This window comes from Lepisosteus oculatus, chromosome 6 (assembly GCF_040954835.1).
Source record: "Lepisosteus oculatus isolate fLepOcu1 chromosome 6, fLepOcu1.hap2, whole genome shotgun sequence".
NCBI classification, from domain to species: domain Eukaryota; kingdom Metazoa; phylum Chordata; class Actinopteri; order Semionotiformes; family Lepisosteidae; genus Lepisosteus; species Lepisosteus oculatus.
Genome location: NC_090701.1, coordinates 54,762,876 through 54,780,238, shown reverse-complemented (window position 1 = coordinate 54,780,238; position 17,363 = coordinate 54,762,876). Strand labels below are relative to the sequence as shown.

General features: G+C 39.7%; 1 protein-coding gene across 20 annotated transcripts in view; it reads left to right on the top strand.

The window, feature by feature from the left end:
* The window catches only part of si:ch211-285f17.1 (sickle tail protein homolog), a 287,428-nt gene that overhangs the window by 174,155 nt on the left and 95,910 nt on the right, over nt 1-17,363 (top strand). For 13 of the 20 annotated variants that reach the window (XM_015353441.2, XM_015353438.2, XM_015353440.2 and 10 more), the window contains exon 2: nt 1,335-1,615. In XM_015353441.2, coding sequence (XP_015208927.2) covers nt 1,335-1,615 — 281 coding nt within the window. Of the gene's footprint in view, nt 1-1,334; nt 1,616-15,270; nt 15,520-17,363 lie in introns of those variants that run through there. The other 7 variants (XM_015353448.2, XM_015353444.2, XM_015353447.2 and 4 more) reach the window with 3 other exon arrangements.

Sequence of the window (17,363 nt, the reverse complement as noted above, 5' to 3'; positions counted from 1 at the left end):
CTTGTGTGGTTGATTGTAACTTTAATTTCTATGTCACCGTAAGTGAAGTGCAGTAGAGAGCTCTGAGAAGAGAGGTCTGGGGAGAGGGATTTTGCATGTCTTAATGGAGAACATAATATACTGTAAAGCAAAGGAGGGATGGAACTTGTGACACTTTGATGTGAGAAAATTGACTCATGTTCTGGTTGAAATACAGCAATAATTTAACTTAGTAACAGAACAGTTATTATCTAGTTGTCACCTTTTCTTCTCATAGAAATGTTGTGTTGTGTGCAACTGTTAAAGTATGAAAATGTTTCAATTTAGGTAGCACTTCTCAGAAAAGATATGGGACAGCAGTGTTTCTTTTCACGTCATTTAGATACACTATCTATTACCTGCAATTGAACTTTAAAAATGGTACAATTAGTGTTCAAACTTTCCATCACATCTGAAAAATACTGTAGCACATTGATCGGCATTTCAAACATACTTCAAAGTGTCTTCAAATATGGAATTTATTTCTCAAATTAAGTGTTTGAGCTTAAAGGATTGGTATTGTATTGTTAAATATGACATCCTGAAAAGTAAAAGGAAGATGTCTCTGCCACACTGTAAAATTACCAAGAGCATTACTGGAATTGAGAATCTGCTTGATAATGAGTTAAATATGCTCCAACATTCTGTTTTTTCACATTTATGTAAAAACATTCTAAATAGAACTTCTTTCTGTCCAATGATGGGAAGAGTAATTAAAGTAATTAAATGTCAAATTGATTAATTAGGTAGGAAACCATCATTGAAAAACAGCCCAGAGTAACACATATGAATAATCCCTGTCTAATTCATTTTTAAAAGCCTGGCTGGATGAAGAACTGGCAGGTGTTATTGCCAGCGACTCCTTTTTGTGCTCTGTCTTTTTCTGTGTAAATTCTTAGTGGAGTTCAATATCTTTTTTGACTTGCACACAATCTCATACTGTACTTGGGCTGCTTGGCTCCAAACTGGCATTTCAACACAGCCTTGGTCTGCTACTGTACGAACACACGTTTTAAACCAGCATAAGCGTTTGTTTGACATTTCCAAGAGCATCATTCTCATTAGAAATGCATATACGTAAGAACCCACAGTACTAGGCAGTGTATTAATATGAATTTCTGTTCATTCTAGTTATGTACAAAATACTACATTTTTTTTATTCCGTTTTTTTAATAACAAATTTAGATTTTTTTCCTGAGGTAGCTGCCTGAAATGTGTTGTGTGACATTGGTGGTATATCAACATATGGTACTGTATCTGGAGGTGCCAAGGGGAATCGTTGGCTCATGTTTTTTCCTATGAAATCTTGTTTGCAGAACAAGGGAAAAGCAACCTGAGAGTGACATCGCCAGAGGATGCAGAGCACCTTAGCAAAAAACAGGGCGCAGGTAATGGGAGTAACCGGACAGACTCGAAGCCTTCCAGGAACATCCCAAGAAGACACACTGTAGGAGGCCCCAGGAGCTCCAGAGAGATTCTCGGAATGCAGCCCTCGGACATGGACAAGAAGAGAGAGGCCTTCTTGGAGCACCTGAAGCAGAAGTACCCACACCATGCGTCGGCGATCATGGGGCACCAGGAGCGGCTCAGAGAACAGGTAGGGTGGACCTAGCCTGAAACACAGGAAGGCAGAATGGGGAAGTGCAAGCAGGAGAGCGCAGTTCACATGGTGTAAACCGCAGAAAACGCCAGCTGTAACGAACCAAACTCCACATAAGTGATAAAACATCATCCAGTTGCACAAATCTTGAATTGTGAGAAGTGTGTATGCACTGTGTATGATTTTGTTTGAAAAGCATCTGATCTGTTGAAAAGCATCTAAAGCACTGGAGATTGGACTATTCATAGGCGGTGCACGATGGTTTTTCCACAGTGTTTTTCGTGAACATTAAAGGACCGTGAATTGTAGGAGAGGAACTGTTGTGATTCTTCAAATACTGGATTAAAACTCCCGCTCAGGCAATTAAAAGGAAATATCCATAAAATACGTTTGCCGGCTCAGTTGATGAAGTAGGTCACATGAAGGTCTGAGGGAAAATACACCTAAGTAAAGAGAGTAATTCACATTTCATATTTCTTCAAAACAGGAAAAGTTCTCAAATCCGTACTAAATTTCTTAGAGCGATTCGGGACCAGTTCGCCATCCACTACTGCAGGTTTGTCTGAATGTTTCCCGATTTGCTTGGTTTGGTGCTTTTTCAAAAACATTTCAATCACATTTATGCGTGGAAATATGAGGTTTTCATTTTGCTTTTTTTTCCACTCAGGGCAGACAGGATAATTGCCTTAGGAAATTATTAAATACGTCTATGGAATAGCTATATACAGTGCCTAGCAAAAATATTCAGACCCTGTATGTGGTGTCCAATTTTTGTGAAAGAATGATGCATATACCCTTTTAATCTTAATATTTTGTTCCAAACCTGAATACTCAAAATGAAAGACTTTTAAGGGTAAAATGATATACAGCAAATGTCAGCAAAAACCATAGAAATAAAAAACTGAAATGTCTTGATTTCAGAAGTATCGAGACCCATGAACTCTATTGGGTGAAAGCACCTTTGAGAGAAATTACAAGCAAAAGTCTTTTTGGATAAGTCTCTGCCAGCTTTGTATGCCAGCTTGGTGCAATTTTTGTCCATTCTTTGTGGGAGTCTTTCTTAAAATCTCTCACGTTGCTTTAGTGATTGCTTATGGATGGGGACTTTCAGTAAAATGTATGTAAGAACCCTGACTGGGTCACTCAAGGACATTGGGTTTCTTATGGTTAAACCATTCCAGTGCAGCTTTGACCTTCTGCTTTGGGTCATTGCCCTTCTTTAAGCTGAGTTTTTATTCCCTGTTTTAGATCTGAAGCAGGATTTCTTCTAACATTCACCAGTACTTTGCTCCGTCTACATTTCCATCGGTCTCGACAAGCTTCCTAGTTTCTCCTGATAAGAAGCAGAAATATAAATAATGCCGCCACCATCGTGCTTGCAAGGAGGGATGGTGTTGAAATGTCACAGGGGGACCGAACACTTTGAATCAAGAAAAAATGTCCGAGTTACGTACACCGCAGAGCTTCTTTTCAATTCTCTCCGTTTTCACCTCCGACTCCACTCTCCTGTCTGTAGGTGAACAACGTCTTTCACTATTTATAAAAGTTCCCGCACTTGTCTTGAATCACAATCCGTAAATCGTTGTCTGTTTTCGTTCTTTGTATGTCACCGTTTAGGGAAGTTACCACACCAGTCCTGAATCACAATCCGTAAACCGTTGTCTGTTTTGTACCAGTCCGTTATTCCTTAAGTTCAAGTTCAATACAAATTTTAGTTACCACCCAACACTTCCTACTTCTTACTTCCTGCTTCCTGCTTCCTGCTTCCTGCTTCCTACTTCCTACTTCCTACTTCCTACTTCCTACTTCTTGCATCCACCTACTGGCTTCTGCACCGCTTTATATTTTGTCCTACCTAATAGAGCTCGCTTGTTTCCACTTGTATTGTTGGTTAAGGCCCTTCTTTTGATAGGTCAGCTGCCATCTTGCTTAGGTCCTTTCCGAGTATTTTAAGAATATCATTGCGGAAATACCTATTGTTGATGATCCTCCCACGGGCGACCTTACAGTGTTCACTGTGTAATGCACTGTGGTTCTTTGAATTGAGACCAATATTGCATTGTCTGACCACATTTGGACACATCTGCAGTGTCAGCGCTGGGTTTTCCACTCTGCTGCACAGGCCAGCTTTGTGAGGGGACTTGGATATTATTGAACCATTATTGACATTTTATCCCACTAAATTCTGTCACGCCTCCAAAGTCACCATTGGGTCTTTGAAATGTTTGTATACCTCTCCCCTGATCTGTGTCTTTATACAACTTTATCCCTGCTTTGTTTTGAAAGCAACTTGGTCTTCATGATTGAATCTTTGCTAGAAATTCATGACCTCACTGAGGACCTTACCTCGTATCTGAATTCTGAAATGAACCACCTTTATTGCACACATTAAATAATTTTAGATTTGCCACAGAAGAGGGTTTGAATTCCTGTGGAATCATGACATTTCCATTTTTATTTCAGATTAGTTATATTTATTTCTTTTTGTTTTTGTTTTGAATGTGCTCAGTACACTGCGTATATAACAAATTTTAATTGCTACTTTAAAGTGTCATGACTGCAATGAGAAATGAGGGTCAAAAGTCAAACCAGGATTAAACATCACCCCTAAATTCTTTAATTCTGATTGAAATTCAAGCACAGTGCCATTCATAGACAGGGTTATTGTACTTGCTGTACAGAGGTGGTGGGAGGTGCTGAGTAGCACAACCTCAGTCTTGTTCCAATTTAAGTGAAGGAAACTATGAATCACTCAGGTTTTTATATTAGAGGCGCAATTAGTGCAGAGATGGCTACTTTTTTTGTCAGGTTTAGTATGGGCATAGATGTGAGTAGCAGCAGCATGGATATGATCGTTTAGAGCATGTCATTTCAATCCATAACCAAGTGTGAACATGTAGATGCTGAATCGCAGGGGGTCCAGTATCAAGCCATGGGAAACAACAGACTCAACAAAACCCAACTTCAGAACTAAGAACCCCCAAGAGAAATAAACCAGAGCCGAGAGTCAAAACCAGAACGAGAGCAAAAGTACCAAAACCGAAACCAGGAGATGTAGACGGAGAACAAACCAGGGTCAGGAAGCCAAAAACCAAGTAGTGAATAACAATGTGACTGGGAGTAGCTCTAGCCAGGAAAACCCTAATTCTGAGCACCAGGAAGAGTGTGAGGCAGCATTAAACAGGCTGGGGAAAAGGGATAACTGGGAACAGTTTTGGAATGTCAGGTGGAATGCCGATTCCTCTGGGGGCGTGGCGTAACACACTTAGGTCTAGGAGAATTAGGATGTGTCTGTTCAGAGGAACGTGTGAGATCTTTTCTAACTATATAGTTATTTTTTCAACAGTATCATTCTTAAAAAGAAAGTGGAACTTTGTGTACATGAAAAATATGCATTTGACCATTTATTGCATACTGAACAATTGCTCAATTGAAAAGGTGTCCTGTGGGTAACCTGTCTATAACCAGGAACTATAGCATTACTGTACCTTATTTAACAAGCTACCTGCTGTTGATGGTGTTTTGTAATTTCTTGTGTAATTTTTCTGCAACCCTTAAGACACAAAACTAGAATTAATTCATCTAACTTGTTAAAATCTTTCTTATCATCTTTTGAAATACTGAAGACATAAAAAAATCTTCAGAAATAAATAAATGTGGACTGTACGTTGGATGAATCTGCCTGTTGGGTATGGTTGTTTTACAGTAAATCATTAGGTCTTTGTCATCTCTAAAAAATGCAAGTCTAATGGGGTTTCCTGTTCTTCTAGTTCTTTTCTCACAAGTGTCATCTTGTATAAGGAAAACTGTCAACTGACAAAACAAACTACACTCTTTCTTTCGCTCAACAACTGCACTCAGACTCCACCCAGCAAAAAGTTTCATAAAGTTTGCATTGTTCATAACACCAGGCTTCCAGCCTCCGAACAAATTAAACAATATGAATTAAAGTATTATATTTTGTCTTATGAATCATTTTCTGTACGCTGTCAGAAACTAGGAATCACTATATGTGTGCTATCATTAATAAAGGTTAATTCCAATAAAGGCTAATTCCACAGTGTGAAACAGAAATACTGAAGCTGAAATACTGTGCTTCTCCTCTGTATTTCTCATCATGGAATGAACCTTTACTTGTTCCTTTGCAGCCATCACACACTGGCGCAGCTCCCCACTCCACCCTCTTCACATATTTAATACATCTCATTTGTCACGAGGCTCTGAATGGCATTTTGAATTAAATAAAATGAATCGTTATAAATTTGAGCATTTGTAATCAAAAGGTGATTAAGCGGAGTTGAGCCCATTTCCAGTGGATTTAAAGAGGCTGTCAGCCTGCTCTTGAGTGATAAACTCTGAAGTTTTGATTCTTGCCAACCAGAAAGGAGCTCACCAGGAAAAAGATAGTTGCAGAGTGGAGAAGAGTAACGTGATTTCTAGTAGGACACCGCAGTGCTCTCTGAACGAGTGAAAGCTTCCATTCCACTTTAGTGCTTCAGCAGATTAAAAAAAAACACATTGTGCTGAGGCAAAAGAGTATCTAGAATCATACTGACAGGTGCTCACAGACAGTCCTTCTCAGACAAGGTTTTAATTGACTTTATATTTCAGGTGCTTTTTAGTATTGAATATTTGGCAAAGTTCAGCAAGTAAATAACTAAGACATTGAAAAGAGCGGCACGTGTTCCCCAAGGGCAGGGAGGGAGCATGAGGAACTGGACTGTAGACTTTAGCTTTCGGTGTTTAAAGGCTCAGTGGCAATCAGGGTGCTTACTGGAGCTCAACAGACACAACACCATCAGGGCAAGCCTGCTTTGCACAGGCAAGTCAGCCTTGTTGTGACTTTCATAGGGTTTACTGCAAACCCCGTCTAGCAAAACACTCATATGAATGGCAGCCCAACTGCAGTGCTGGAGAGTAACATGGACTTGGGGGGTTCTTGGACACATGACTGAAAGTGGCCTACAAATCATTTTGAGTCAGTGCTACAGGCTCCTTTTAAAACCATGTGACTTGGTAATTTACAGTGCCCTCCAAATGTGTCGCTACTGCTGTTGTTTTCCTCTTTATAATGCAATTTGTATCTGTGATCATGAAAGTAATATGAATTATGAGTAGAATATAGAATATGATTTATTTTGGGTAACTCATATGCATATATTCAGTCATATTAGAATAGAAAACAGACTGGGTGTTGACAAACCCAGTAATGTCAAGTGATCAGAAGTATTTATGTTAGTTTACAGTATACAAATTACATTATGTGGTCCCATAGCTCTTTCAAACAATAAGAACGCAACTCATTGGCAATGCTTTGCCAAGACTTTGCTAGAGGAGCTTGAGTTCTTGCCCATTCCTGGGGTATTCTGTATTCTGACCTTTTCCTCAGCATGTACAACACATGTTGAATGGGATTTAAATCTAGTGATTGATGATTTTCTAAAATTTGTTTTCTCCTGCTGAACATCTTGATTGCATTGGCTGTATATATATTATAGGGGGTGTAAAACAGAAGTTCAATCTAATGTTTTTATAGAATTCATGTAGTAACTAATTGCTTCTTGCCAGTATTCCAAATACAGTCATAAACATTTAAACTGTTGGCTAAAGTTTTCAAGCTTGACCAGTATTTAAGACCTGTTTGGAGACCTGGAAACACAATACTGTATACTGAAAGCAGTTTAAAGTTTACCCTAGTGCTTTTATATTAGTCAGTTCAGTATGTGTGCTTTACGTGTGGCTGCAAAAAGGTCAAAAATGGCTAACATTTAGAAAGCAATAAACAATATATTTACACACTGGTGCACAATCCAAACACCACAGCCTATGTTTTACATCAACTGTTTATTGGGCACATACCATACGACATTGTAATTTACATTTCAGGTCACGAGAAGGTTTTGTTGATTGTTTGAGTTGTACTAATCCACGGGAAAAGAAAACACTGAATTCAGGTCATGTGGTTTTATGGAAAAAACAGGTGTTCATAAAATTGCCAAAATTAGCTGCTCAACAGCCAATATTAACAGCCATTGAACATGATTTTAATTAGCAATGAAGATCACCTTCATCAAACAACATGCTGACCAAGAGAAACCAGGAAACGATAGATAGATCATACCCTGAAAGACAATGCATCACCTCTCCAACTCTGGACCATCGCACCCAACTGATACATTGGGCATGTTTTTGGACTCCAGTGGCCAGAGCAGGAGAACTTTCAGCTTTGAAACAGCTTACAGTACTCATCAGAATGACTGTAGATCTCTTTCTGCGTGAAAATCATCTGCATGTACAGGGAATATTCAGGAGAACCGTGGTCACAGCCGAGTGATGAAATGATGGTGATGAAATCACCGATGAACATGTAATTGTGAAGTAATTGTGCAGGAGTTGTGATAAGCATTATGCAGCCTTTTGCATTGTTCAAGCCAGAAGGTGGGATGGTAGAGGAACTGATGGGAACCTTGAACCAACAGATGTGTCACTCCCGCAGCCCAATCTAGAAGTGCAGATTCTGCAGCAGGACAGTGCCGTAATTGGTAAATTGCCGTAACCACAGTTGCACATGTTCAAGGAGACAATGTAGAGATTTATGGGACCACCTTTCCAAAGCCATCAACAGGAGAGACCGAGGTCATAGTAAGCCCTCGCCAGCTGGCAGCAGCTGCACAGAGGAGTGATGAAACATCACAGCAGCCTGTGCAGAGGCTGATCAGATCTGTGCATCAGGACCAGTAGGAATGTGTCAATGTGCAGGGAGCTTTTTCATGTGTTCATTTTGACAGTGGCAGACTGAGAACATATCATGGATCTTTGTTTTCATGGATCTGCTTTGATTTTTAACATTTAAAATGTTAATTAGGTCTTGAGGGTTGAAAATCTGAGGTTGTAAGCTTGAGGGTTGTTTCCTTTGTACATTTCTGTTACGTAGCTTTGACATTTCACATTAAATTATAAAGCAAAACATATGGCTGTACTTTCTATGTCCAAATAGAAAAAAAACATAACATAAGTAATACAATAAGTAGGATACTGCTTCTACCGTGTCATTTAAAACAAGAAAGATTCTCAAATCTGATAAAAAATATAATTATTCTAAAATGCTAACTCTAAATACCTCGGGTTCACTTATGATTCTATGAGAGGATGTTATCTATGGTCTTAAGTTGAACATTTTAACATTTTTTTCAGCAGAAAATATCTCATTATCAGACTGAATAGAGAATATTAACCCTTTTTCAACAGCAAGTGTTTAATAACAATAAAACCAGAAATAAAAGCTTTTAGTTTTTAAAAAGATTTTTACCATGGAAATGTTATATGAAACATCATGTACTATATAAAGAGTATATTTATATATTGCGCAGTCCAGGAAGTCCAGGAAAAGAGTGCAAGTCACTGCTTCTCCAACACCACCTGCAGCAGCAACCCACAGAGGCTGTCTTTACAATTCTCCTGCTCTGGTATTGATAACCTTTGTTTGGCTTTTGAGACCTGACAAGAACAGACCAGGAGGCTCTTGAATTTCACCCCCATTTATTCCTGTGAAAATAATATTCCCTGTGTGGATTTTACACAACCCCTTCTGCCCTTTTAGTCAGAGGGCTTCACACCTCTTTCACAACATAAGGTATTTTAGGATAACACTAAAGGGAGCTGAAGTAACAAATTAGCGTGTGACCTGCAAAGGAATGGGTAGAGGTACTGTAAATACCACTCTGAGTAACAAGATTTCTTCTCATTTTCCACCATAGTATTATCCTTTACTTTTATTAATAGAATTATTTTAGACAAAAGACCCATAAAGAAACATGGGACCAACCAAGGCAATTGTCTAGGTTAACTTCAAGGGTACCTAAAGGGGAGCAGCAATTTGTTAAGTTCAACATATATGATTATATACCCCTTACTGTGTATACTATAATATACAACACCACCAGCTCTATAAATTATAATGTAATGTAAGGCAACTCACTGATTACTGATGTTCCTGTGAAGGTAGAATATGCAATTAGAAAAAAAGCTCTCTTTAGGAAATGGTACTCTATTAAAGAAACTGCAGAAAATATCTGCCAAGAAACTGTTCATTATTGGAGTACCACAGGGTTCTATAGTAGGACCACCACTCTTTTTAATTTATATTACAAATCTAGGTTTCGGTATACTTATTAAACTAGCCAAGGTTGCAGATGATACCAAATTAGGAGGATAAGTAAACATTGAAATTTAAAAAAGATGTAGAACAAATTAAAGACTGGCCAAACTCGGCAGATCATGTTTAATATAGACAAGTGCAGGGTCTTGCCTATAGGTAGAAAAAACATCATATGAAAATACAAAATAAGAAATGCTGAGCTACATGTGAAAAAGTTCAAGTAGGTAGCTGCGTCAGCATGTGTAGGCTGCAAAGGAACAAGTAAAGGTTTATTCCAGGCTGAAAACAGAAGACAAGAGACACAAAGCTTTGCCTGTGGAGCCTTCTTCGTTGTGTCTCTTTTCTTCTCTATTCAGCCTGGAATAAACCTTTACTTGTTCCTTTGCAGCCTACGTGGACAAAGACTTGTGTTTATGTTGCCATATCATTTAAATCTACTAGACACTGTGCAGAAGACACTAATAGAGCAAACAAACTGGTTGGAATATATTTTAAATATAAAATACATGATTATTTATTTTAACATAACATTTAATAATATTTACTTGTAAAATATATTAAATGTGTAAAACATATGGCAGTGCATTTAAACCCAGGAACAGGAGGAACAATACACAAAGGATAGTGGGAGTATGGAACAAGCTGACCAGCTATTGTTGTTGTAGCTGACATCCTGGTTTCTTTCAATACATGGCATCCTGAGATCAACTGATCACTTATTGAGAAAAGACAAAAGGCCTTCTCTCATTTGTAACCTGTCTTATATTTTTATGATAAGCACCACAAATCTAAGGGGAAAAAAACCCATCCTGAAAAATACAGTTAAAAGGTAATAAAACACATTGGCAGGTGGAAACAGAATGAAAAATAATTTTACAGACTGATAAAAACGTCATATTTTCAGAACGAAATGGTTGTACGTGGATAAAACAGGACAGGGCAGGCCAGAATGCTGCGTAGTGCCTACAGTAAAAGATTGATGTGATGTAAGGCATCTTTTGGGTGAAGAGGTTTTTTTTTTTCACGGCCAAACTTTAAACATACTATCAGACTGAGTCTAAATTACTCAGATAATAAAGAGGAGCAGTGAGTATGGAAACTTATGCAGCAGTTGCTCTGGTGTCCTGACTGCGGCAGTACTTTGGAATGCTAAAAAGCACCAAAAGGCACCTGCAGGCAGATCTGACCCTTTTGTGAGGAAGTGATACTGTATGTGCCTCTTGGGACTTGAGTTTGCTCACCCTGTGCCCACACAACCGTGTTTCAAAAAATGCTTGGAAAGCAGCCAGTGGCCCTTAAAAGAGTTGTTGCAGTGTGGCATGTGATTCAAGCCCTCCGGTCATCAGTGAAAGGGCAAGTAGGCACACTGAGTGCAGTGTAGCATGTTCCCCTTCTTTGCTTCTGAGGGATATTTCACTTCTACATCAGCACACACGGACCTTATAGCACACACACGTGGGTACGGATAATGTTATACAGTATGGGAACAAGTAACAGGTTTATTCCATGCTGAAAAGAGAAGAAAGAAAACACAACGTTTCGGCCGTGGAGCTGTACATGTTATACAGTTGGTCTGGTTTTAAAGTAATAGTGTTGCTTCACAAGAAAAGGAAATTATTGTATTGATTATTACACACAATAACCTCCTATAGCATGAGAACTCAAATTGAATTAAATATTGAGGATTTACTGAGTCATGTGCAAGCTGAATTGGCTGCCTTACTTCGCAATTGGAACATAATACTGGATGTAGACTATAGGATACTATTTGAGGTAGGTAGATGCAGAAACCCTTTATGCAGTGTCCTGCAGCTATTATCAGGTTTATAACATGGTTATCTGACTCTATGACATGTAAACAAGAAGGTAGATGATATCAATAAATTAATTTAAATTATTTTTTCAGTTCACTCATACTGTTCACACTAGTTTTCAAAAAGGTCATCTAGTATTAACTTGTTAATTACAGGTTGTCAGATGTAATGGCAACTAAATGCATCTTTCTTTAAAAGGAAGGCTAGACAGGTAAAAGATCAAGAAAGAGCGGCAAACTTTAATTTTCAAACATTGCACATGCAGATTTCAGCACAACGTTACGGTTGCAGGGATTTAAAATTGTGAACAAGTTATACAGAAGAAAACCCAATTCACACTGCTATGACAGCAATGTACTCCAGGGTTAAAGTCCCTGTATGGATGAGACTACTATGGCTAAATGAGAAACTTCCTGGGAAATATATTTTTTTTACTTAATTGCACACATTACAATAAAAGTGTACGTCAAAGGACATTTAATTCATAGGATTTTGTTTTCCTTCGCTACATTATGCGGACGAAGGAAATACAGTTTGCCGAAAAACAAGCAGCATTTCCAGTCGGGCCACTTGTACGTGAACCTTTGGGTTGTGTTTGTTGCTTTTCAGAAAAGTGATGTAATCATGACCCAGAAAGATTCAGTTCTTCTGCATTATGGGTTTGAAAGCCCCTCCTTGCATTTTCAGAGAGCCTCATAATCCCTGTAAATTCGATGCCCAAGGGTTTTACATTCATTGCCGATAAGTGACAGCAGGACCGGCCCTTGGCACAGGCGGACTAGGCGATGCCCTGGGGCCCAAAGGCCAGCAGTAGGGCCCTAGGCCCCTCACTGTGCGACACAACATATTGATTTTAAATCGCCAAGTTCAAATGTGATGGAAAAATTCCCTATAGCGGCTCTCTCTGTTGCTGCTGAGGATGATCAATAATGGACGCCAGGCCATAAAAATGACTAATTATAATCGAGTACATAATATGTTTCTGAAGCGTAGAAAAGAAGAGCGGGACAAGCGGTCTCGGACTGGAGAGAGACACGCCTCTCTATCTAGATAATCAAGTCGTGGTAATAACGCACAATCTGCGGAGTAATGTTATCATGTGTATTTCGTCTGGTTTGGAGTCCGTCGGATACGCGTAAGTAGCGAACCACGTAGGTGGACATGTCACATTTTCAAGATACACACGTGGACTGCTTGAGGTGTTTGAGTAGGAGTTGACCGATTCACGTTTCCCGCAATTGTACACAGGCCGTGCGGGTCGCCTGGCTGGAAATCGGCGCTGGTCCGCCGAACACAAACGTGGCGATAGCGAACGTGCAGTACAAGAGACTGTTCAGCGATTATACGTAATCTGCACTAAAACGCGTTGTTTTCCTTGCGGGTTCTCCTGTATGTCATTAAATGGGGTTATTCTGGACCCTTCGGATTGCAATCTCTCTCCCAGTTACGGCAGCAGGAGCAGAGAGGAGCTTTACGAAGCTCAAATTGATGAAAACGTACCCGAGGTCGAAAATATAGGCAAAGTGATTTATAGAACGATTTTCTTAATAAAACTTTCCCTTCTGCTCTGCCTTTCTGATCCCACATCCCTTGTTATTTAGTGCGCTTGTTTTTTTCTTATTTCTTAATTTAATATTTCTGCATATTTCTTTCTACAAAGGTTTCCGTGCAGTACTTTTGAAGTTATGATTTGCTATAATTTGGAAGTAACAAAGGTCCCGTTTGGCATTATTTATTGTTATTAATGCTCCATTTTATTACTTTCAATGTTAAAATACGTTATCATTTTGCCATTTTGTGAAATGTGTGCCTTGTGTTCTTGTTTATAAGTTATTTATAAAGTGTTTTTCAAAGCTGGTTACTGAAACTGTTCTTGTTATATAATTAATTTATTTTATTGTTCTAAACAGTGAGATAAGGTTGAGTTGGGAGCTAATAGTAGTAGTATATGTGCAAATCTTACACTGCCCTCCTGGGATGACTGAAGTATTTTGAATTGAATTGAAATGTTATCTCAAGGGGGTCTCTTTATACAGTCTTCACTAGGCCCCCCAAAAAGCTTGGGCTGGCCCTGAGTGACAGTGTGCAGTCGCTCATACAGAGTCATTTTCCTCTTGATGTTTGATTTTAGCCCTGCTAGTCTTATTTATATAGCCTTGAGGGGGTAATTGTCTGGCTCTGAATCTCCATCAGAGGAGGCTCTTGGCCGAAATGAGCAACAGCTCCCCGGAACAATGTAGGCATGTCATTCTGAGGGTAATAGCGCACAATACATTTGACTAGGGCTCTGAGTTTATATATAGAATCACTATATACCAACAAGCAGTACATACAGTACAGTGACTTGCAAAAACATTCCAGTGATGTGTATCCATCCATTAACTTATCGCTTTATTCAATACGGGGTCGCAGGGGAGCCGGGATCTCTCCCAGCAAGCAGTGGGCGTAAGGCAGGACACACCCTGGGTGGGAGGCCAGTCTATGGCAGGGCAAACACAGACATGTACATGCTCACGTCTAGGGCCAGTTGTCCCAGAATCCAATCAATCTGCTGATACAGTCTGTCTTTGGACTGTGAGAGGAATCCGGCACCCGTGGAGAAACCACATATACTGTACAAAACTCCACACAGACAGCACCCCAGGAGCTGAGCCCAGGGACCGCGCTCTGCAAAGGAGCTAACGCTAACCACTGCACCTCTGTGCTGCCCTCCCAGCAAAGCTGTTGAATTCCCTAATGATGAAAACACATTTTCCTCACTCTTTTGTTGATCCAATACATATTCCACAAGAGTCATACAACGCTGCTCAAGCCTATTTTGTTATGCATGTTAGCATGTGAAACGTTTTGTTCCTCTTTGTGGTTTAGATGAAAATACATAAAAAACGTAAGAAAAGGAGATTATTTGACCCAACTAGTCTGTTTGGTAGTCAATTGGTAATGGATCCAATGATCTCATCCAGTGGGTTATTGTAAGTAGCCAGGTTATTACATTCAGAAACATGGCAGGGTAGCTTGTTCCATGCTCCCACAACCCTTTGGGTAAAACCAGAAGGTTGTGGGAGCATGGAACAAGCTACCCTGCCATGTGTCTCCTGTTTTCAGTTGTAAATGCACTACAGGACTACGACATCAGTAAGGCAGATTTTTAAATCTGCTGCTCAGTCAGGTTAAATGAAGGAAAGCAACTCAATGCAGCTGGGCGTTTGTGGGAAAAAAAATGATGAGTTAAGATGTTCGAGATCATGAAATGCCGTTTTGCAGAAATTTGACATGTAAATGACGGCAACTTTATTTATTGCTTCGGTACTGCTGAATCCGTGTTCCAGTACAGCTTGAGAAAATGTTTCGTTCTGCTGCAGGCACTTTTATGCATTTTAAAAATACGCTTAGCCACAGTTTCAAGGCTGAAGAACACTGGGGTGTTGTTGTTGTTTTTTTTCCCCCATGAGAAAAAATAGTATACAGGGTAACAGCTCGATCCCCAAATAGGAGAGCTTCGCAAAGGCAATGAAAGAAGGTGCGGGGGACGTTATCCCCAGACCTGCGAAACGGTTTTGATGAACAGGGTTTCACTCTCCGAAAGCTCCGGCGGCAGTGTCGCCCGACAGGTAAATTGGGCGAGCAGCGAGGTGGAGTTAGTTACCATGGAGCTGCCGTGATGTCAGTGAGCGCGTCCAGCTCGTTTTACATGTACATGCCTGCAAGTCGGAGCGGTAGCCAGCGAGCGCTCTGCCTGGGAGCTGCATGCAAACAGCCGAGCGGCACTCGAGAGAAAGTTAGGAAACCTGAAATGCGGTGGAGCCGTGGAATACGCTCGTCTCGTACCTGGCTTTCGTCTTTTGGAATATAAATAAAACTTCTGCGTGCCGAGGGGCGAGCGAAGCGAAATACTTAAAGATTGACGGACCAATACCGCCGCAGCGCGAGTGAGTATATATATATAAATGAAACTGGAAAAAAGTTCGGGGGTGGAAAAACTGCAGGAACACTCGAGGTATATCGGCTGGCTAATTGCTTTTCATGTGTGGGGATTTTTCTAATAAAAAGGTGGGGGGGACAAACTTTTAAAACAGTTATTAGACTCTCAGGTGACACTCCGGGCTTTGTTGAATGATTGGAGAAACCAGATGCAAATGCCAGTTCTCCCGAAATGATAAAAGATTTACATTTTTGATGGGCTGCAGCAGGCATTCAAATGGTAATTTAGTGTAATCCTAGCACTCGTGAGCTCCTACTAGGGTGCCCTGGGCAGAGTTACGAGAGGTGGAGTTTAGGTTATGAAGCCGTATTTTTTTTTTTTACGACAGTGGTTAAATCTACCAATTGTACTTAATCGTGGTGGGATATAACGTTTTATTTAGATATTAATTTGGTAGTACTATGTGACACTGCGTACATGATTAAGGATAGTTAACCAAATTCTTAGCAAGTACATTTTAATAATTACCGAGGAGCAACTTCGAGCGCCATTGCTGTAAAAGTTAAATTGCTCTGTGCCTACCTGGATCACTTAACACCACGCTGGTGCACAGTGTAACGATCGTGTTAGGAAGACTGGAGAAATGATCGTGTTTCTTCGGTCCTGAAGGGATACAAACGCACGCACAAAGTCTGATGCTATCCAGTTAGACGATAACACAGTAACACTCGTGTTCCGTCTCGACTCTCGATCAAGGGATTGGAATATCAATCTTTGTAGACTGCGGCGACAAAAGGGGAGGTGGTCGATAAGAGTTTCACATGGTCGGGAGACAGCGTGCAAAAATGAATCGAGAATTGCCAGTATTCCCAGCCCCAACTAGAATATTGCCCTGCTAAAAAAAAATATATATATATTGTTTTGGGAACATTGCTCAAGAGGGTGTATGTGCCCTATGTATTGGAAATTAAGCGGGTGGTTTCCGAGGCGAGAGAAGCTTTGCGTAAACATTAGATAGCATCGAGTCGATACATAACACTTTAATTCTTGAAACGTACTGTAGATAGACTGTGTTCACGTGTTGCGCAAGCTTCATTCGATACGGCCTTTTGGGTTTTAACTCTTGACCTTTTCGTGTTTTAGCGTTTGGTGGTGCCATCAATTTCGAGTTTAAAAACCTCTCCAAGCGACGCATGCTTAATATAGAATAGTCGGAAAAACATAAAATATTGAGGAAAGCTTGGGTCTAAAACATTTTTTTTTTACTCATTTGTTTATTGTTAAATTCAGTATAAGCAATAATAGTAATAATTTTAATGTTACTGTACATGCTGTTTTGAAACTTCTGAAATCGAATTGACCGGTTATAATTATGTGCATCTTTAGTTACGGCTAACTAGTCATTTTGGATGCATTTTAATGTAATTCAGTTATCAGACATTCAACACTTTAAAATATTACCAGAGATATGGGCCTTATATAAATCCATCTTATGTTGAATACATTTAAAAAACGTGACGTTTGTTCTTATTTTTCTTTGCATGGCACACTTTTCAGAATTTGAATTCCATGCCGTGAAATGTGGTTGACACTTAAAAACAAAAATAAACATTCACAATTCAACATTTCACATTGGGTTTCAGTTTAAATTGCCGTAGCTTCCTGTAATGTGCTCTATGTAAGGCATGGGAATATTTAATTGGAGATATATTGCAGAATTTCGAGTTTGCTTTCAACTTCTTGATGAATGTTTGCTCAGGGTGCTGTTGAATTTTGCAACGCGTGTGCGAAGGCTTCTTGAGCAATTTGCTGACGAAGAACTGTAGCTCGAAATTTAAAATCCATGGATCT